The 23735-nt window shown below is 38.5% G+C and overlaps 1 protein-coding gene across 2 annotated transcripts in view; it reads left to right on the top strand.

Moving 5' to 3' along the window:
• The first annotated feature begins 23444 nt into the window (after nucleotides 1–23444).
• The window catches only part of LOC124777944 (ubiquitin conjugation factor E4 B), a 297870-nt gene continuing 297579 nt past the window's right edge, over nucleotides 23445–23735 (top strand). For both annotated transcript variants that reach the window (XR_007015809.1, XM_047253495.1), the window contains exon 1: nucleotides 23445–23629. Coding sequence is in view for 1 of the 2 variants with exons in the window: in XM_047253495.1 (XP_047109451.1) it covers nucleotides 23606–23629 (24 nt within the window). In the remaining variant the exon portion in view is untranslated. The remainder of the gene's footprint in view (nucleotides 23630–23735) is intronic.

Raw genomic sequence — 23735 nt, 5'->3', positions numbered from 1 at the left:
TTGAAATTTTCGAATCGACAGCTGTGTTCCACATCTGTGACTCACTGGGGGCTCATTGCGACATAAGAGGAAGCCATGTGTCAGTGCGCAATGTCCCACTCTAAGCAGTGAAAGAGCTTCTCCTTCAGCTCGTAGTGGTCAGAAGGAGGAAATCAGTGTTATGCTGAATGCTTCACTGAACACAGTTATTATTCCTCACTTCCAGCCACTGGGCCTCCCACAAAAACATATTCATCTTGGTCATATACGTGATAACAGCCTGCAAGGGGACTGGACACTGAGCATCCACATCAGCGAGTTTGCATGAGAAGGTGAGCATCCTGCTTCTTGCAAAGCTGTTGGATACATCTAACCAATATCAAGAATGGCTCTTTTGGAATACGAGCATGTGAGGAATTTATTGATAGGTAGACATCTCACCTGTACCAATGTCCTCAGCAGAGCAAACTATTCCACATAATAAACTGAAAACTGCTCTGGGAGCCCTATCCTGATGACAATGACACGGAACACTATGGAGCAGCTGATAAAACCCCTCTGCTTGTACCCACCTGTGTAAACACTGATAAAATCATGATAACCTCATTGCATTCAGTTTTAAAAATGTAGTCTGGGGCTCAGTTCTTCTGGTATGCACGTAATTCGAAAAGTAAAGTAGGCCTCTGTACTAGCCTGGGAGACCCCATAGTCCCCTTTTGCTAGATTAAAAGCAACACACACAGTTTTATCCAAAGAGCATTTAAAATCTATGCCAGCGGATCATCAAATTCAGTTGCTGAGTAGCCATTGCAAGTTTCAAAGGGACACATGAAATGGAGAAATAGTCCAAAAACAAGGGACACTGTAATGGGATGACCTACTGTGGACATAATACTGCTGATGTTAAAGAAGAACGACATTACACTTAAAACTCTCCCTCAATGGACAACGTGTCTACTAGTAAAATATAAAGCTTAAAAACTATTAAATAAAACATATTAGAAATTTGAGAAAAATCTAGGCTTCTAAAAAGTTAAAAAAATATGTATTGCTCCTTTAAGTTTAATATAAGAAGTAATGTTCTGATCCAAGCATTGTCTCATTGCGGGACTGCTAAGTAAATAAAATTAAAGCAGAATACATCTAACAATGATAAAGTATGAAATTTAGGTACAAGTAAGCTACCTAGACAATGTAACTAAATGTCAAAACAACAACATCAAATTGTTGAGTCTAAGTGTTAATTAGTTTACTCTGAAAAATTCACATTATTGACACAACCATCAACGACACCTGGCTTCAGCTGACTGCCCATTTGGGTAACCACACTTCGTTCACACCCTGCCCGTTGCACACTGTGTGAGTTAGCATGCTATCATCGAACAACTGCACGGCATAGACCTCATAAGATACAGTATGTTAATACATGAAACTAAGCTCCTACACAATTATGTGAAAACATGAGATCAGATAAATAGGTATCTATTCTTTACAATGTTAGGTTAATTAAAGATCAGTTGGTTTTCATATTTTACATAATAATTAATTATAACTTCACTAGCTGTTCTGAGGTGCGGATGTGGGATGTGCAGGACTGTAGAAGATGACGCCAAACAGAAGAGGCTTATATCCAACAATAATGAAAGTATGCTGCTCTAGAAAGGACAGCTGTTCTTAACTTCTTTTTTTAATAAAATTTCTTAGCATCCCCCAAAATGATGATGCTTGGATCTCTTAAATTTTGTAAGTCAGGTTTTACATTACAAGCATTGTTAAAAAACTATTAAATTTACGCTGCTGTAAGAAGCTTCTTTCACTGAAATTTCCTTTAGGGCCAGTTGAACAATCTCAGGTTAAAACCAAGAATAATTAACTCAGGAAAAGGCTATCGTCAGGTTAACTTGGAGCATGTGTTGTATGACACTATTTTTCTCTCCAGTTAGTTATTCACGGAATAGTGTTCCCATCCAGTTAAGTTGGCAACAGCTTAAGAGTTCACTGGGTATTTTCGTGTATGTCATTTCACAATTCTTTAGTTATCGTTTGCAGAGATAGCATGTCTGATGTGAGTGATAAGCCTTTGAGATCGCAAAACTGTTTGGTTGAGGATATTCTCAGGTTGGTGGGTACTGTAGAGGAGATCAAGAGTGTAGTAGAAAACGCGAAAACTTCTGCGGTGTCGTTCAATGAAAACAGTTTTGCAAAACATTTAACTAAGTTTTAGGGTACTTGCATGTATAATAGTATAAGAATCTAACGTAAAATTAGTTAAAGGATTAGGTGTTTGTTGTTTGACGAGTAAGAGATCTTTCTAGATTTCCGACTAAAGCATGGGAAAAATATGCAAGTTTCCATCTGTAAACAATTACACAGAGACCAACAGAGCAGCTACAATGGGCATACTATTTTTTTTTCTCCGCAAGAAAGAAACACGGAAGCATTACGCTTAGAAAAGGTAACAGTGGCGCTCCATACTTGAAATGTAATTTCCAAGTTGTGCACAATGAAATTCAGGAGTTGATTAAGTTTTCAAGGGAAGAACACCACTGTCAAAGTAGGGACACAATATAAAAGCAACTGTGAAATGCAGTCTGCTTTGTGAAACTGTTCGTTTCAGAGTCTCCAAATGGGACAACACAGACTTCATTGCATTTAATTTGATTCACAATCCTGAGAGGTGATACTGGCTAACTTGCTGTTTTATTTATGTCCTAGAATAATTAATTCATTTCAGCAGCACAGGGTTTCTACAGAAAGTACTTTTGCTAAATTACTGAACATCGTGCATCCAATTTTGCAGGTGCTGGGAATATATAAATCTTGTTTCTATGATGTGATTATTAATAATTATATTGAGAATTTATATGAAGAATATGTTGCCAATATTTACAATAAACAAGTATAATATACAATAAACAACTATAATAATAGAAATGTACCTATGGCATGCATCCAAATTCGAAGCTGTTATCGTACCTGACCCTAAATGTTTTAGGACCAGTAACTACTTCACACATAAGTTTGGTTTTTACAATCATCTGTAGTAGCAATATGTAATCTGGGAGGGAAGGGGAAGTAACTTGGGGCATGACATCTTCACTGTGTTCTTTTTTTCTACAGTCAGCTGAGCTTAAACCTGTCAGTTTTGTATTCTGAATAAAAATATCTGCTCTCAAATGTGGAAGAAGTAGCAGAGTTGTTGATGGTGCTGCTTCAAAAGTAGCAGACAAGAACCAGAGAAGGGAAGAAGAACTGTATTGGTTAAAAAAGAGCATAAAGTTCAAAATTAAGATTAGAAAATATAAATTAAACAAATGATTTCAAAATAAAAGTATATTATTCCACATACATGTGTATTTTATTTCCACTTAATTAACCTAGCCTGAGTAAGCACAAATAATTTATATGTTTATAGGAATAATTGTAAGTGGTGTACCATTTTTTTTTTTTTTTGCTCTGAAGCAGTCACTAAAAGATGGAAAGCTGTCACAATAAGAGATAAGAGCGAACAATATTTTCTGCTATAGATGTGGCTGAGTGAACTCTGGACACTAGCATACTATCAAATATTAAACAGTCATAATAAGCCATCAATTTCAGAAAAACAGTACTTCACAGAAGTACAATATAAGATCTATAAATTTAAGTTACCTTCAGCTAGTTATAATCTGAAATAAAGGAAGACACTGAAAATAACTTGATATTCAAGGAGAGATATAAATATAGCATTTCAGGCACTCTTTCCACATGCTACAACTACCTAGATTCAGTAACTGGATTCCTATCCTACTCCTATAACATACATACATAGGTATTATTTTATGATAAGTATGGATAGGCTTATGTGGATAAAACTGATAACTGAGAAACACAACAGCTATGTTCTGTAGCTGAGGAAGCATCACCATTTAAAAAAAACTAACTTTCCTGTTAATCTTACTGTGTTAAACTTAGCTTGAGTAAGTGTAGATAGTTCACAGGCTTCAGCGGATAATGGTACGTGGGAGACAATGTTGTTGTTCTGAAGCATTTTGTTTTATGGATAAAGCTGTCAGAATTGATACTGGGTGGTAGCTGTTAGCATCAGACCTATACTCTTTTTTGTGGAATGATTTAACAATAGCATATTTCAGTCTATCTCGAAAAATGCCCTGCTTCATTGAGCTACTACATATGTGAATGAGACTCCTACTTACCTGTTGGGAACAAGCTTTTACTACTCTGTTGGTAATGCTATCAATTCCATCCACCAACTTCAGGAAACTACTTCTATGAGCTGACAAAACTTCCAGAAGTTGACTTGATGCAAATGTTTCCACATCAAAGAATTTGCAGAAGTAGGTTTTGCAGGCGATTTGCGAAAGTTTGCTTGCCAGTGGACACCATGTGACTTGCTGCAAGTACTTGCCATATTTGTTAGTTGCTGGGAGTTTTTGCTGAACTTGCAGAAGTTTTGTTTCTGGTTCAGATACTAAAATGCCAGTGCCAGTATCGAAATGTGTGTGAGACTGCTATAAAATGCAGTTGTTGATACGAAAGGTAGAGTACTTCTCTGTTTTGTGGGACACAATAAAGAAACAGAACACATCCGAAAACGTTGCAGTAGACTTTGCTAAGCAAAATGAGATGTGTACTAAAGCAAATGGAACTGATTCATTGAGATTTATGTTTCGCTCCCGCATGCCCAACAAAAAAGAGGACAATTTGGTAAGTGAAACAAATTTTACATTTCACAAATAGCTTTTATTACTTTCATTACACACTTAATAAATGTGCTACATGTAAAACTCAGGGAAAATTTAAAGATGTTAGTAGTCCCAATCTGCTTCCCCTTCTGATGAAACAAAGCAACCTATAAATTCATTTCGCATGTGCTTGGTTAATTTTGATCAGTTATGTATGTCTAAGGGTTCCAGTAGTACTTTTGTTTATGCCAAACTGTCTTTGCACCATTCTGCTTAAGTTTGTGAATCTAGAGCATCAAATGTGCCAGGTCAGGTAAAATTGGAATTGCTATTCTTCTCTGGCATTAAAAGTTGTGGAAAGTACAATTCGCTTTGACAATTTTCCTTTGTTTTTTTTAGAAGAACTGGAGTTCGTAATATTCAAAAGCATTTGGAGATAACTACAAAAAAGGTTTCAGAAACATTTCTTGCTTTAGAGAACCCATAATTAAACATTTGATTTTTCATTAGCTGACCTCTAAAAGGGTAAGGCTTGGCAAACAAAGGCATCATCACCAACAATGACATGGTGTCTGAGGTGTTCTACCCAATGAACTTTGAGGAACTCGTAAATCTGAAGTATTATGCTCAAGACATTCTAACAATTTATAATATCACTAAAAACTTCATCATCACATATGCCATCATTACTATCTACATCAAAGTATGGAACACTATAGTCACATCAAATTAGTGCTAATAGCACAATACTGTATGTGCTTTTATAATTAAAGTATATACTGCCTTTTTTCTCAGAAGCTTGTATTACTACAAGTTTTCCATCCATAGCACCAGCGCAATTTAGAAAAGCCCATCTATTCTCAAAATCAATATCAATTTGTAACCACTCTTCCTCTGCTGAAGGTACATAAAATTTTACAAAACAACAATTATATCTGTAATTTACCCATATGAATAGTAAGATACCTACTACATTATAATATTTATTTCAGGTATGGGTATAAATGAAAGAAAACAAAAAACTGAATTTGACACAAGCAGGCCTACTATTTTGGACAGAAATTGTGTAAAAACAGAACCCACAAGGGCTACTTCCAAAAGAAAGAATGTTACACACGAAAATTATGGTGTTATGTTGAAGGATCGTTAGACATTACGCAGAAGCCTGCAGAGGTATTTCAAGTGTTTGATGAGTATTCTGTTCCCAAGGTCATACCATTGTCACAAGTAACTTGTAAAAAGAAACTACAACACATAATTTAACAAGCAATTTTGGAAGTTTTGGCAGTAGATGATGCTTGCAATAATGCTTGAAAGTCTGACAACAGGAATTTCATTTCTACAATGTATATCACATCAGATGTAGTCGCCATTTTATCTGATCCCATTGAAGTGGATCATTTAGGAGGTAACTGTTTTGCAGCAGTTCTGTTCAAGTAAGTTATTTGAGTGAGCTTATGAAATATCAGAATACTGACTTTTAGATAATCTTTTTCCAAACCAATCTCACAGCAGTCAAGAACGAAGCGAGAATTCATACACACAGGGACCCAAAAATATACATGAGTGAATTGAAAGAATCTCCTGACGATAAATAAGTTAAATAAGTGTATATGTTGTTACTGAAAGTAAATATTTCGTTTGTTTTGTATTTAAGCGTTTTATTCTCTCACCTGCTGCTAAAAATCGAAGGGTAATTAAAAGGCAATCTCTTGGTGAAACAGATTACCGCATTTTTTAACCAGTTTTTTTATATAAGACTTATTCTACAATAGACAAGGGTTGTCCAGAGTCTGCTTATGATATTCTCAGAACGTTTTGTAAGCTGAACAGACTGATGAGTTTAGTTCAGTAATGTTTCTTGAAAACTTATAAAGTACTTCACTTCCTTTTTTCTTAAAATTTTGTCTGTCACGTTTTTTCTTCAATAACAATAACGCAGCCGTTGTAAACTTGCACTTGCCTGTATCTCACAATTTCGTGGGTTCGTGAAATTAACTTGTCTATGCGACTTGCACAAGGAAACTTGTGTAAACACCTCAGCAAGAGCCTGCAGAAGTTACTTGCAGAAGTTACCTGGTAGAGGAATGCGCATTTGTGTAAGAATACTCAACGGAAAGTATATACAAATCTTCATGGAATATTTGCAATTTGCTATGAAAACAAAGAAAAATAATAACGTAAAGACTAAGAAAATGCAACAGCACAAAGTCTACTAATATAACTTGTGAAAATCAGTGAACATGGCGAAAATTGATTTACTTCCTACGTAAGCAGACGCCGACACATTTCTCCTTCTTCCACGTCAACTTCAATACCATCCTACCGAGAAAACTTGACAGTGATGTCCCATTCCGTGCCGTTTACAGTCTGTATTAAAGCTGCCCAACAACTTGTTGATGCTATCATTTGGAATGTATTGGGAATTATGTAAATTGAAGGTGGGGTGGGGAGAAAGGAAAGGAAAGGTAAGGAACTAATGATATCAGCTACATCGGGACTTTATGCGAAATCAGCAGCTACATGTGAAAATGTGTGCCAGACTGGGACTCCTGCTCACAGGCAGTTGGGCTAACAAATGTTCCATCTGGACACAGTGCTTAACGCAAATGTGCGGACTACCGCGGCAAGTTCCCCGGCCAACTCACACTCCCAGTTAGCCCCACCCACCTGCAGTCTCAGTTGATGTTCTCCTTGCTCTTTAATTTTATATTGCCCCTGGAGGTCGAATGTAAATGTGCATCCACACTGAAGGATGTTGATTCATTGGCCATCAAGGTGAATCAGTTATATGATTGCATGGTGTCTGTTCTTTCGGAATTTCGGCCAATGAATCCACAATCTTCAGTGTGGTTGCACAATTATGTTCGATCTCCAGCGGAAACCTAAAACTAATGAGTGTGCAGGACACGGACGGGGTCTGTGAACAGGTGGCGGTAGGTGGGATTGTGGGTCGGTTGGGGAGCGAACCAAGATAGTCAGCTCATTTGCGATAAAGACTGTCTCTGGATAGTGCAGTGGTTAACATGCCCAGTAAGCAGCAGATCTGGGTCCGAGCCCCAGTCTGGCTATGTTTTCAGTGGTTGCTGCTGATTCCACATAATCTTATGATACACCTGACATCATTAGTTCCTTCCCTTTCCTTTCCTTTCCACCCCTCCACCTTCAATTTATATAATATGTATCACAGCTCCGATTTTCACGTGGTGTCTGTTCTTTCAGACTTGTCTGAAAGAGCTGCTCTGAAAACAATTTGTGTCTGACGATTGGTAAGGCACTAGCACCCCAAGCGACGAGAAAGTACCTATAAGATTAAAGTTTGTTTTTCATTATTTTTCTATTTAGTTAACGAATATTATATTTTTATGTTCCAAGCCTTAGTAAATTATTGAAAGACGTGAATGATCGTGAAATGCATGTAAAAACAGCCGAATCCTTCCGATTCAGTGACACAACTTACAACTTGTTGATGAAGAAATAATTTCTAGTGTGTGTATAGTTGCAATTTATTCTGCTGAAAACAAGAGAATATAATACATGTTCTCAAGCATGAAATATGTGTTTACATATTTCATGCAAGTCAAGCATGTATTTCTTTTGTTGTCTATTCTTATTATGGCAGGGATTTTCCTTGACATTTAGAAATTTTGTGTTGAATTTAATAATTCACACATTCTTACACTTCACTCGACTTTATAATACATGAATATTTTTGTAAATGTAATTACTTTTGCTTTAAAAGAGACTGTATTTAAGATTCTTGCCATTTGCAGCTGTGATTTAGCAGCTATTGTTGGAATTGGTTCCTTTTGCGTTGGGAAACACTCTTATACTTTTGTTGTTTTATTATCGCATCTGTATCGTTTTTCCTTCAGCTGTGGTTGTATGGCTTATTTGATACATTTAAACAATTTAGGTATTGCAGTTTCCTATGTCCCACAATCACTGATTCTAATGGAAGTTAGCGAAGAAAACTTCTTGTTGTGAAGTAGATCACTATGTCTTTCAGTAAAAAGTCAGGTCATTGCTCTTAATAAGAACTTGATTTTCTTTTGCAAATATCTGTAGGTACAAGAAAATTCTAAATAAACTGTTCTGTAACGAGCAGTTCGCACCTCTCCAAGATCCTCAGGAAACCCAAAAAAAGACCAATGTGATGTCTTATTTTTGTTGTTTCTGCAATCTATCGCGCTAAAGACGCTTCCGTTTTTAAAAACCATTCTACAGACATTTATAAACAATTACGATTCGTTTTCGCTTTCAAGAACCACACTGAACTCAACATTACAACAGCATAGCTTTCTTGTCACTGGGCAATCTCAGTGGACAACAAAAACGAGATGGAGTGTTGTGATATGTTATTTATTTATCTTTTATTTATTTATTTACACATCTAGTTCCGTAGGACCAAATTGAGGAGGCAGTACATGAAATTACAACATAAATGTCATGACAGATAAAATAAAATGTTTATGAACCCAAAAGAAGTCAAGCCATATGTTAAGGTAAATGCAATCAAAAAATTGAAACGTCCCCTTTGAACAATTGTACATGACTGTGCTTAAACTGACACACAATATTTTGTTAGCGCAACGCAATCTGACTTTCAAAATTCCCTACTAAAGAATGGCCCTGACTAACATTAAACTATACCTTTCACAAATCACTTACCTCACAAAAATCTTCGCTGCTCAAGCTACTGCAATACAGCGAGCGCCACTACTGCCAGCTAAATAAAAGATTCAAACTATGGAAGGCACTAACTACTGATAGGGATAGTTAGCAAATGAAAGATATTAATAGAGAACAAACAATGTATTTACCTTGATATCATCATATATAAATATAGCAGTTCATAACAAATTTCAAAACTCCGCCATCTCTCTCCCCACATCCACCACTGCTGGCGGCTCACCTCCAACTGCGCAACGCTACGTGCTGTTCACATCCAGCTGCCTAACACTACAATAGCGAGTATTACAACAATGCAAAGCAGCCACAGACTGCACACAGCACAGCCAGTGATTTTCATACAGAGGTGGCGTTACCAATAAAAAAACCTAAACAGCCTATAAAAAAACCTAAACAGCCTACTTACATAGCCCCCATGCTCCCCACAAAAAATTTTACAAATTGGATTGGGCAGTGGCCAATACAGATTTGCAAAAATTTTTCATAATTACAATAACAAAGAAATCAAATGCACACACTTATTGATACCATGTTGGTCAAAAGCTCAAATTTTCTCACAGTCCATAAAGACAGTCCTGATCGTTCATTACGGTAAAATAGTAGTGTTTTTCTCAAAGTCTGAGCAGTAGAAGAAAATGCACACAGATGTAGTGGATTTCCATGCAGTCTTGAAGAAGTAGTGTTGTCCTTCCAACGGAAAGACAGTGCTGACTCTTGACATGCATACAGGTAATGGGCCACAACAGAGCAAACCCACAGCAGAGTCAGTCGAAATTTTGAAGAGTATTGGTAGGTAGGTCATCACAGAGCAGACCCACTGTAGTCCTTGTAGAGATTACGGTATTGGTGGGCCACCAGAGGTGCAGACCCACGGTAGTCCTTGTAGAAATAATGGTATTGGTGGGCCATCAAAAATGCAGACCCACTGTAGTCCTTGTAGAGATGGCCAGCAGCCATCTGTTGCGATTGTGCAGGTGCACATTCACCATCGAAGAGTCTTGCGGAGAATATAGCAAGTCCATAAACCACCACTTGTGCACTCACAAAGTTTTTTGGAATTGTCCTTAGAACGAGCAATGCTGTTATCCAGTCCCTTGCTGAATTATCAACACACGTGCAAACACTAACAGTCCCTACTTCTCACATATTGTCCATATACTATGACCAACAGAAACGTGTGCAGTGAAATGTAACTTACAAGTTAATAATAAGATGAACTGGTGTCAATTACAATTTTATAACATGAGAATACAATTACAAAGGTACAAAATACATCATTAAAGAACATAACAATACAGATAACATTTGTAGTAAAACAGGCGTTACAAAAGAATAGAAATAGACATATACGTCAGTGTTACAGGAATTATGACATGAGTACATACATAAAAGATCAGAATAACTTTCGAAACATCAACTTCACACATGAGCATTAAAACAAAACAGAATAAATAATGTCTAAACATCTTTACAAAGTAAATAACACATTATTAATGCTAATTGTATTTGAGGATAACAGTATTCCTCATCATAGTGAATGTAACTTAGTATTAGAAGAGAAAAAAGTTCTATGAAACAGTACACAGAGACAGGAAGAAAACAAATACACAAGGGTACACAAACATATAGTGGGATAACACAAAAGGGAAAGGACAGGGTTTGTTTTACTGCAGTATTTTGCATGGAGATCTCCTTTTGTTCATCATTATTCCCAAAAAGTACTATCTAAGCCTGCTTTCTGTATTCTGTTCATATTTCTTTCAAAATAATTATTTCTGATTGTACAATACTCATTTGGGCCCAAATCATTTTCGTATAACTTCGCAATGCATTCTTTACCTATTCTCCCTAGTCAGTTTCTTATATAGTCTACCCCCTCTTAAGCTAACTTAAATCTACTGAGCTCAGATGCTAAACTAAGGGTCGAGGCAATGCAGCAGCACATAAAACAATTAATATAAACAGCAATGAAAGAAAATGGAAAATCGCAAAGCAAGCTACAGTAAATCTAAATTACCAAGCAATTCAACATTACAACTAATATGAGGCAATGCGCAGCAAACAAAAAAATAAATCTGGCTTAGCAGAGTAACACAAATTAAAGTTCAGTAGCACTATGCCTGGCAAACAGCAGCTTATATCTAAACATGACATAGCTCAAGCAGAAAAAATAGTACACTAAAGATAACAATGCAGATAAGGGAAATGTATAATCACACCTTAATGTCTATGTAATTAAAGTGGTGCACCACAACAACTTATTGTAAAAGAAATATTACCATGTACTTGAAAAGAAAATTATGTGTCCAGTTACTGTTACTAGTCCCTTCTTATTGTTCTTTTCTTTCCAAGTGCTCCTTTTTCTTAAAGAATGTGGATTACAAAATTATCATTTAATAGATCTGTTGACAGAAAGTGTTCACATTAGCAAATGCATCTAAGTTTATTTTATAAAACTAATGCTGTAACATAGCTGGAAAACAGGTATCAAATGAAATAAGCAATTACGCAAACCAAAGCATAAAAATATCATTCAATAGTCATGTGACATTTCATAAGTTAGTAGAAATTCTCTCAACTCTCGTAGAAAGACGCTTGTCGTAATCAGGTGTGCAGATGTAAAAATATTTCTCGTCATTTCATTAGGCATTTCAGTAAATATCATAAATTACGAGCTCCACAGTATGCTTTCAACAAGGAAATGTCAATATGGAGGATAATGGCCTCCCCCCTTTTTTTTTTCTACCTGTGCTTCCAGAAAGGCACACCCTAATGGCTTGTTCTCCAGGTGTCTGACACAGCGGTGTGCCGACGACGCACGTGCAGGTGGTCACTTAACTTTCTTACGGAAATATTTACGACAGCAGTTTCCGCTACAGTGACAGTCTCACATAAAAATATTTCACAGGTCAAGAATTAGCGTTGCAAATCTGTAGAAAGAAAATTCTATAAATATAAGTGTCCAAATAAAATATTCGTCAGCATTGTGATACAGTCACGCATTTACGCACATTTCATAACTCTTAAAGTACGATTCTTGGTTTCCAACATACTTCTTATTCCTCATATACGGTAGCATCATCTTATTGATCATAAACATATCTCAACAGCATAGTACACATCGTCGTCGTAATAATAACATCATAACACCTCAGTCAAATCCCAAAAACGTCGTAGCTTTCTGCAATCATTTCAAAACCTAAAAAAAATTCTCTGCTCATGTCAATAGTGTCATCTGCCTCAAACGTACTTTAAAAATCATGATCCCATACCAAATACATCATTCAAAGCTCTCATAGTACCACAATGATTCCGAAAAAATGTGAACAGTTTACAAAGTACAGACAAAATACAGTTTCATATGTGTGAAGTTACCCAACTGTGTATTGCGTAAACATGTGTCACTGATGTAGTAAAAAAATGTTTATCTCTCAGTTAAATGATCAGATAGCTGTGTAATTTGTGTGTTAGAGAAATATGGTACCGATGTGTAAAGTTGTGTAAGCAAATACCATATTAGCTAGGGTTCCTTGTGGTTGCCACACACATGGTACACAAAGTAAGCGTGTACCCCCCTGGGAATTAATGTAATTATACCCTCAGGTGTTACAGATTACAGCAATGAAATGAAATGTATCACTGAAAACCTTTGTATCATTGTACTTCAAATATCTTTAAAAATAAATGTTTTAAGTACAAAATTAACCACTCAAATACGTGTCCTGTAGCGCTAAATGTGCGTCTTGTTGCAACATAATCTCTGTGGAAGTGTCGTAGTTATCGTCCTCCGAAAGCTAAGTTCTGCAGAAGTCAATGTACTTACCTCATGATAAACAAAAGTGAAATGCTTTGTGTATAGATATCGTAGTTATTACGCTTATTGCCATGATGAAGAAAGTACTGTGCTGTAACGTATTGTTGTGCTACGGAAAAGGCAATCTCATTGTAGCTATACCACAAAAGTTACTACTAAAACATGTTTTACTTTGCAGAATAAAACAGAAAAACTGTGCAGAAATAAAACGGAAACACTACAAAAGCAACATTGTAAATTGTCACTCATTAGTAGTGTCGTGATAAAATCGTGTAACTGTCACATAAACTAACACTGTGTCATCTGGTATCTCACAGAAAGTACTTTAAATTCGGAATATATTTTCAAGTCAACCAAAATGTTGCATTAAAATCTCATTAGCAGTACTGGTAAATGTTCTAAATATGTAAGCCTTATAGTCGTTCCATAATCGTGCAACTAACAAGCAAGAATGTACACACACAATAACACTGTGACGTCTGTTCACTATAACAATGCATTCGTCATTTCTGTTTAAATAAGTTCTCTTGATTCTTGATTGGATATTTAACTTCAAACATTGTTGTATGTTAATAGATTCTAAGTCTGACAAAGCATATTAGTAATGTGAAGCGAAAAATTTTATGACAAAGACTAAGTTAAAAAGCAGATTATCTTTCAATAAACGGTTTTACATGTGAAATGTGGTGTAAACCTTTACTCTTCCTAGTACGCAGAGTTTCAACTTCAACGCAATTATCATGTGGTATACGTCGGATTCTGTAAGGTCCATTGTAAACTAGAAAGAATTTGTGACTCAAGTGTTTCTTCTTATGTGACAATGAATGAGCTTTAATGAGAACTTTCTGACCAATATACAATTTCTTCGCATTTGCTTTACCGTGTAGTTTTCTCCTTTTGTCTGCTGCAGATTTTATATTTTTAAGAGCCAAATCAATTATGTCTTTGTGTCGAAGTTTACGTGTATTCGGGAAAGGTACAAGCTCTCTGATTCTGTTCAGTGGTTCTTCATTCTTCAGTACAAGAGTAGGTGGTAAAGCAGTGGAGTCGTGAGGCGTTTCATTCAGCACGTTTTGAAATAAGTGTAAATATCTGTCCCAATGCTGATGCTTTCTGTGACAATAAAGTCTGCAAAGCTTATTGATTTCTTTCATAATCCGTTCGGAGGGGTTACAATGTGGTGAGTACAATGAAATAAAAACAGGTTTGATTTTATGGTTGCGAAGCATGCGTGACCAAACAGCAGATCTGAATTGAGGTCCGTTATCTGAAATGACTTTACTAACGTGTCCAACTTCACGTAAGAAATTTTTAACAAAGGCGTTGGATACAGACCGTCCAGTGGCTTTACGTAACGGAGTGAAAGAAACAAATTTTGAAGTAAGTTCAACAGCGACTAGAACGTACGAAAATCCATTGGATGTTCTGACAAGCGGTCCCAAGAGATCAACAGCAGCAAATTCTTTTAATTTAGAAGGAATAATAGGAAACAACGGAGTACGATGTGAGACAGTAGATGGTTTCGCTTTTTGACAAAGTTTACAAATAGACAAGACTCTTCGAATTCTTTTTTCCATATTGTTAAAATAACAAGTCGTTCGAAGAATATGATAACATTTTCGTGGGCCAAAATGTGCGTAGCTGAAATGAATGTACCAAATGAGCTTATTAACAAAATCGTCAGGAATGCAAAGTACCCATAGCTTGTCATCAACAGTGCAGCGTTTGAACAGTATGTTGTTTCTAACCAGATAATAGTGCCGAATCTGTGTGTGTGTCTTTTCATGCCATTTGCTCTTGATGTCTTTCCAAATCGGATCTTTATCTTGTTCATGAGCAATGTCCTTTAAAGATGTGGTGATGAAGTTTTCAAAGGCGACTTTCTGAATGTAAAGAATACTGAAATTTTTCTCGAGGTTGCCTTCTGTGGTACTTTTCTCAAGCCCAGCCGGTTCGCGTGACAGTGCGTCCGCAACAATGTTCTCCTTGCCGGGAATGTAGACTATTGTGAAGCGGAATTCTTGCAGAAACAATGCCCAACGTTTTAACCTATCATGATTTAATTTTGAAGACATAAGAAATTGTAATGCACGATGATCACTGTATACTTTTACGTGCTTACCAGAAAGATAGAAACGGAATTTGTTAAATGCCCAAACGATAGCTAAAGCTTCTAATTCAGTAACGGAATAATTTTTTTCAGATTTTGTTAGCACTCGGCTAGCAAAAGCAATGGTTTTCTGAACAGTAGTGTCATTTTCTGTGGCTTCTTGAAATAAATGGGCACCAAGACCGACTTTAGAAGAATCCGTGCTAAGGCAGAAATCTTGTGACAGATCTGGATGAGCTAAGATTGGCGCGTGAAGTAACGCTTCTTTCAAAGAATTGAATTCCAACTGTGCTTGTTCGTCCCAGTTCCAAATAGTATTTTTTCCAGTGAGAGAACAAAGTTTTGGTGTAACAAGAATTTGCATATTCAGAAAACGACGGTAAAAATTTACGAGACCTAGAAAACTGCGGACTTGTCTTTTTGTGGATGGAACTGGAATGGCTCTGATTGCTTCTAAGTTTTCAGGATCTGGCTGAATGCCTTCAGACGAAATAATATGTCCCAAAAACCTCACCTTTGACCTACCGAATTCAGACTTTTCCAAGTTAACTGTAATTCCAGATTCTGCAAAAATACGTAACAAACTGTTGAGGATGCGATTATGTAGTTCCCATGAAGCTTCCGCTATTAGAATATCGTCCACATATAAGGTGATGTGACGTTTTAAGAACTCAGGTAATATGGAATTTAGCCCGCGAATGAATGCTGCTGAAGAAATGTTCAAACCAAAGGGAAGTTTCCGAAACTGATAACAAACGCCGAAACAAAGGAAAGCTGTGTATTTTCTACATTCTGGATGAAGTTCGATCTGATAAAAGCTGGATCTGAGATCAATGGAAGACAACACTTTTACACCATTAAAATTTTGAAGAAGTTCTTCCAACGTTTGCGGCCTGTCTGTTTCAGGAATCATGATCGTATTGATTTGTCTCGAATCTAAGACAAGCCTGATCGATCCATTTTTCTTCTCAACAACATGTAATGGATTGTTGTATGAGCTTACTGCAGGCTCAATAATGCCCTCGTCAAGCAAAGATTGTATTTCTGTTCTAACACGGTCCCTATAATGTGCTGGAATTACATATGGTCTAACACAAAATTTAGTATGCTCACGAACACGAAATTGGTATTGAAATCCCTTGATTGTTCCTGTTTTATGAGTAAAAACTGTGGAATGTGCTTGTAAAATCTCAAAAAGGTCCTGCCTATCAGTGTCATTACAATTCTCAATTGTTTGAATTTTATTCTGAATTAACTCATTAATTTCAAATATGCCGTCGATATCATCCCTGTCAGTTCTTACAGAGTGATTGTTAGTGTCTAGTTCCGTAGAAAATTCCGAACTGTTGTCCAACAGAAGGTAAAGCCGATTGATTTCTTCGTCATGGTTTGAGAGCCAATCTTCAAATTTCAAAGCTATTGACTTACCTTCTTTTTCTAAACTTATTTCAGCATCGTGAAAGTTTAAGATTGCTTTGTATTCATTCAAAAAAGTCTACTCCCAATATAATTTCCGTCGACAATAACGGAACAATAAGAAAGTTCGTAGAGAATCTGTGGCTTTGACAAAAGAATTCTAAGTTGGTTTGTTGGCGTACATCTACACTTTTTCCAAAGATTGCACCTTGTAATTTAATCTTACGTAACGGAAGTGTGAGGCAATCGTTCGATTTGTTGCATTTGCTAAAGGCTGTTTCACTAATTACTGAGATGGGACTGCCAAAGTCAAGTACTGCCGTAAATTTTACGTCATTTACAGTAATGTGAATCACAGGATATGCAATGTTGTTAAGTTTTACGTCGTGTTCCTGGAGTAAGATGTCCCTAATGTTTTCCATTTTTACGTAATTACTGGCTACGGCAGCTGCGTCATCAGTTTCATAAGTACGTTTTGTTGCTGCCAGCGGTGTGAGTCATTCCCTATTGTCTCTTTGTTGGCGCGCGTCGTTATTGGGATTTGGAGACCTAACTTCTACAAATTCACCGTGACGAGAGGGCCCTGCTCTGTTTGAATCCCGCCAGTTCTGATGCAATTCAGGTCTGTCGTTACGATCATATCGTCTGTCGTCATGTCGGTAGATTCCATAGTTTCTTTCTTGTCGGTCACATGGTGGAGAATTTCTCCCTGAATCGTAACTGCGCGCTGGTCCGTTGTGTCTAAAGTTATTCTGTCTCCCTTGATAGTATTTATTTTGGTTCCCATATTGTCTGTTTCTCTTATTGTCTCTGTGATAGTCATTACCACGGAGAGGTGATCTTTCCCTGTAGTTATTACTACTCTGCCAACGGTTGTCATACGGGTGGTGTCTGTTTTGGTCACGATTTGTGTTGTGAGAATAGCCTTGTCGTGTCAAGTTATTACTTCTTTCATCGCGGAATTGCGACGGATGTGACCTGTAATTGTTGTGTTCCTGGTTTCGCATTCCGCGATTGTCAGTGTCAATTTCTAATTCTTGTAAGAGTCCCTGAAATGCTTCAATGTCGTCTTTGCAACGTCCTGCCAAAATAATATGTCGTAAATGTTCAGGCAGTTTGATTAAGCAAATGCGGATGAGTTCTGAGGGGCTGTATGGGTTTGAAACATACTGATTCTTATGCAACATGTCTTCAAAATATTTCATAAGACTGGAAAATTCAGATTGTTCGAAACGTTTCATCATTATGATGCTATGTTTTACTCGGTCTTGTGTGGCTTGAGACCAATATGCTGAGAGGAAGGCATGGTAAAATTCTCCTTCACTGTGACAATCGTGAATTACCGATCGCATTCTTACAGCTGGTTCATTCTCCAAGTAGCCACACATAAATTCTAATCTGTGTTCTAACGACCAGTTGGGAGGAAAACAATGCGAATTGATGGAGCCATGCTTGTGGATGAATGTCGTTGCCGGAATTCTTAAATGTTTTGAATTTACGTGTAGTAATGAACAGCTTATAGTCAAAATCATCATGTCGGTTAGTCGCATATCGGTCATTGTTACGTCGTTTCGGCGGTTCCATTTCAAAATTCGGTGCACCTTGCCAATTTCTTTCATAACTTCCGAAATGCCCTGTGTTATTATTTTGCGGCTTTTCCGTATTTCTAAGTCCCTCTTCCCGCGTTGGAGCGGGAGTGTCCTCTGAAATACGTAATTCTTGTATTACCTGTGTCAGCTGATCTTGTACTTCCCGGATTTCTCTTTGGTGTTGTGTATTAATTTGATTCTGATTTTGTTTGAATTTCCTAATTTGTTCGTACTCTTCTGTGTCATTAAAGACTACCGGTCTTGCGTCAATCAGATTATCATCTACCTTCGCAGATAAATTAGTGAACTGATCCAAAAGTTCGGCTACTTTCTCTGATAGTGTACTTATTTCTTCAGTGTGTTTTTCTGAACCAAGTTTCAGAGTGTCCATTTGTGTTGAAATCGAATCTACTGTGTCCTTTAAGTTTCCCTGAGTTTTTGCAAGTTGCGTAACCGAATCGGTAGATGCAACTGAGTCAAATTTAGCTTGCAAGGTCTCATGATTTTCATGAACAATAGTTTGCAGTTCTTTTATGGCTGCTTCGTGATTCTGTAATGCATTTTCATGCCGCGAAAAAATAGGTTGAAAATGCTCACAAATTTGTGTTTTTACGTCATTACAGACTTTTTGACATTTCGATTCAATGTTATGTAACTCAGTAGTTAAATCTTCACGCGTTTGTTCAAGAGTTTGTTCCATTGAGTCTAACTTTTGAAACTGTTGCTGTGTTTGTCTCTGATTTTGTTCCATTGTGTCTAACTTTTTAAGATTTTGTTCTACTGTGTCTAACTTTTTAAGATTTTGTCCCATTTGTCTCTGATTTTGTTCCATTTGTTGCATTAATTGCAATAATAATGTATTAGTGTCTGGAATCTGTTTCTCTACGCTTTTCGGCAGTGCATTTGCACCGGCAACATTCACATTTTGACAAGCAGAAAATGTGTCTTGACCTATTTGAGAAAACGGTGATGACCCAAAACCTGAATCTACAGTATTTGCGAAATTGTGTCCTGTCATTTCGGATTCCTGAGGCGAGCTGTTGCCGACCGATCGATCGATAATGCTTCCCTGTTCACTACCTGTTTCACTGTCTACACCATTGTTTGCAGCCCGCTCCATTTCCCTATGCACAATTACCAAATTACTACTTTGAACATCAGTTAATTCATTACTCGGTGGCGCTAACACACTGCTTTCATTTTCACTGTCATTTCTCAGTTTACTTTGGAGCCTAGTATTAAGTTTTTCACACGCCATTATTGTCACAGTATTTCACACGACAACACAGAAAAACACAATTTGAAGATCAAAAATAAGAGAACACATTAACATAGCACTGAAAATAATATCTAGTTAATTGCAGCTGCGAAATACTTGGTGCAAATCTACATGCATGCCACAACTGTTTTACTGTACAACAATGAAAGACTGCAACTACAAAGGAGATTTTCTCTACAATTACGCGCTAGCAATAAACAAAATCTACACTAATTACACAAACTACAAAAAAAAATCAGAAGATTCCAGTGAGGCATCCTCGGCTAAGGGTCGACATATGAAACGTCCCCTTTGAACAATTATACATGACTGTGCTTAAACTGACACACAATATTTTGTTAGCGCAACGCAATCTGACTTTCAAAATTCCCTACTAAAGAATGGCCCTGACTAACATTAAACTATACCTTTCACAAATCACTTACCTCACAAAAATCTTCGCTGCTCAAGCTACTGCAATACAGCGAGCGCCACTACTGCCAGCTAAATAAAAGATTCAAACTATGGAAGGCACTAACTACTGATAGGGATGGTTAGCAAATGAAAGATATTAATAGAGAACAAACAATGTATTTACCTTGATATCATCATATATAAATATAGCAGTTCATGACAAATTTCAAAACTCCGCCATCTCTCTCCCCACATCCACCACTGCTGGCGGCTCACCTCCAACTGCGCTACGCTACGCGCTGTTCACATCCAGCTGCCTAACACTACAATGGCGAGTATTACAACAATGCAAAGCAGCCACAGACTGCACACAGCACAGCCAGTGATTTTCATACAGAGGTGGCGTTACCAATAAAAAAACCTAAACAGCCTATAAACAAACCTAAACAGCCTACTTACAAAATCAGCTTCATTTTTGAAGGAACTCCTCAACAGAGTAGGAGGAGGGACCCATGAGGAAACTCTTCAGTTTCGATTTGAAAGCGTGTCGATTACTGCTAAGATTTTTTAGTTCTTGTGATAGCTTATTGTAAACGGATGCAGCAGTATACTGCACACATTCCTGCAAAAGAGTTAAGGAAGTGCGATCCAAATGCAGACTGGATTTCTGCCGAGTATTAGCGAAGTGAAAGCTGCTAATTCTTGGGAAAAAGCTGACATTGTTAAAAAGAAACAACAGTACATAATATACGAGGGTTGGAACTTTAATAGTGGCAACTATTTATTTATAGCTCGTACAAAATAGATAAGTGTTTCAAAGTTTTACTGACCTTCAAAGTAGTCACCAGCATTGTGTATAACCAGTTGCCAGCGATGTGGAAGTCGTTGGATACTCTTAGCAGTGCCAGTTGTGTTGATAGTTCGAGCGGCGCGGTCTATTGCCCGACGAATTTGTAGCAGTTCTGATGTGAATGCTGCGAAGTGTTTCCTTTAGTTTAGAAGTCGAGTTGAACTTACGAGGGCTTAAGTCAGGAGAGTGCAGTAGGTAGTATAGCACTTAGCAGTCCCATCAGTCAAACAAATCAGTGACAGGTTGCCCTGTAAGTGCTAGAGCATTTTCCTGCAAAATAATGGTCAGGTCTTGCAAAAAGTGCTATCACTTCTGTCTCTAAGCTGGTCGTAGGTTGTGTTCCAAAAATGAACAGCTTAGAGACATAAAAGATGACACTTTCTGCAGGACCTGACCATCATTTTGCAGGACAATGCTCAAGCACATACAGTGCAAGCTGTTACTGATTTGTTTGACTGATGGGGCTGCTAAGTGCTATACCACTTACTACACTCCCCTGACTTAAGCCCTCGTGAGTTCAACTCGATTTCTAAACTGAAGGAAACACTTCACGCCGTTAGCTTCAGAACTGTTACAAATTCGTTGGGCAATAAATAGACTGTTAACACAACTGGCACTGCTAAAAGTATCCTACGACTTCCACATCGCTGGCAACGGGTTATATACAATGCTAGTGAGTACTTTGAAGGTCAGTAAAAATTTGAAACACGTATCTATTTTGTACGAGCTGTAAATAAATAGTTCCCAACCCTCATATAATATATTGAGAGGCCAGTGTCAAAATACCCAGACTATTGAACAGGGGTCGACAAGAGGTTCGCGAACTTACACCACTTACTGCCCGAACAACCCGTTTCTGAGCCAAAAATATCCTTTTAGAATGGGAAGAGTTATCCCGAAATATAATACCATATGGCATAAGCGAATGAAAATAAACAAAGTAGACTAATTTTCAAGTCGAGCGATCACTGACTTCAGATACCGTTACAATAGTAAAAATGACAGCAGTAAGTCTACACTCCTGGAAATTGAAATAAGAACACCGTGAATTTATTGTCCCAGGAAGGGGAAACTTTATTGACACATTCCTGGGGTCAGATACATCACATGATCACACTGCCAGAACCACAGGCACATAGACACAGGCAACAGAGCATGCACAATGTCGGCACTAGTACAGTGTATATCCACCTTTCGCAGCAATGCAGGCTGCTATTCTCCCATGGAGACGATCGTAGAGATGCTGGATGTAGTCCTGTGGAACGGCTTGCCATGCCATTTCCACCTGGCGCCTCAGTTGGACCAGCGTTCGTGCTGGACGTGCAGACCGCGTGAGACGACGCTTCATCCAGTCCCAAACATGCTCAATGGGGGACAGATCCGGAGATCTTGCTGGCCAGGGTAGTTGACTTACACCTTCTAGAGCACGTTGGGTGGCACGGGATACATGCTGACGTGCATTGTCCTGTTGGAACAGCAAGTTCCCTTGCCGGTCTAGGAATGGTAGAACGATGGGTTCGATGACGGTTTGGATGTATCGTGCACTATTCAGTGTCCCCTCGACGATCACCAGTGGTGTACGGCCAGTGTAGGAGATCGCTCCCCACACCATGATGCCGGGTGTTGGCCCTGTGTGCCTCGGTCGTATGCAGTCCTGATTGTGGCGCTCACCTGCACGGCGCCAAACACGCATACGACCATCATTGGCACCAAGGCAGAAGCGACTCTCATCGCTGAAGACGACACGTCTCCATTCGTCCCTCCATTCACGCCTGTCGCGACACCACTGGAGGCGGGCTGCACGATGTTGGGGCGTGAGCGGAAGACGGCCTAACGGTGTGCGGGACCGTAGCCCAGCTTCATGGAGACGGTTGCGAATGGTCCTCGCCGATACCCCAGGAGCAACAGTGTCCCTAATTTGCTGGGAAGTGGCGGTGCGGTCCCCTACGGCACTGCGTAGGATCCTACGGTCTTGGCGTGCATCCGTGCGTCGCTGCGGTCCGGTCCCAGGTCGACGTGCACGTGCACCTTCCGCCGACCACTGGCGACAACATCGATGTACTGTGGAGACCTCACGCCCCACGTGTTGAGCAATTCGGCGGTACGTCCACCCGGCCTCCCGCATGCCCACTATACGCCCCCGCTCAAAGTCCGTCAACTGCACATACGGTTCACGTCCACGCTGTCGCGGCATGCTACCAGTGTTAAAGACTGCGATGGAGCTCCGTATGCCACGGCAAACTGGCTGACACTGACGGCGGCGGTGCACAAATGCTGCGCAACTAGCGCCATTCGACGGCCAACACCGCGGTTCCTGGTGTGTCCGCTGTGCCGTGCGTGTGATCATTGCTTGTACAGCCCTCTCGCAGTGTCCGGAGCAAGTATGGTGGGTCTGACACACCGGTGTCAATGTGTTCTTTTTTCCATTTCCAGGAGTGTATGAAGAAAATGGTTAGTCCGGTGATCTCTATGCTATATAAAGAATGTATGAAGATCACTGTGTTAGTGTCACCACGGCTCCAGAGATGTTGTAACACTTCGAATACTGCTAGTCATGGCTGCCTTTGCAAGTTCACGCACCCAGGTAAGACAATCGCTGACTACCAAACAGCTGTGTATGTGACGTCATGACGTGTGTGAGCGCATCAAAGTATCTTTGGTCTTCAAACGGTAGAGTGATTTGATGAATGCATTGTTTTCACAAAATCGGGTGTTTTTTATCTTTATACCTGGAGCGTTATTTTCGTATTACAGTTTTGTCGTAAACGTAAACAGTTGACCGTTATACATCCAACACAATGAGCGAGCTGAGCCAGGAAGAGGTACGAACGCGCAATTCATTGTGTTGTTATGCGCTTAATACTTCTATGTTTTACAGACGATACGCTCAGTAGTGTGTGACATTGTCTTTTGTATCTGAGTATTATT

This window comes from Schistocerca piceifrons, chromosome 2 (genome assembly GCF_021461385.2).
Source record: "Schistocerca piceifrons isolate TAMUIC-IGC-003096 chromosome 2, iqSchPice1.1, whole genome shotgun sequence".
Classification (NCBI taxonomy): Eukaryota; Metazoa; Arthropoda; class Insecta; order Orthoptera; family Acrididae; genus Schistocerca; species Schistocerca piceifrons.
Note: the sequence above shows the minus strand (reverse complement) of the source record. Positions and strands in the feature narration are given on the sequence as shown.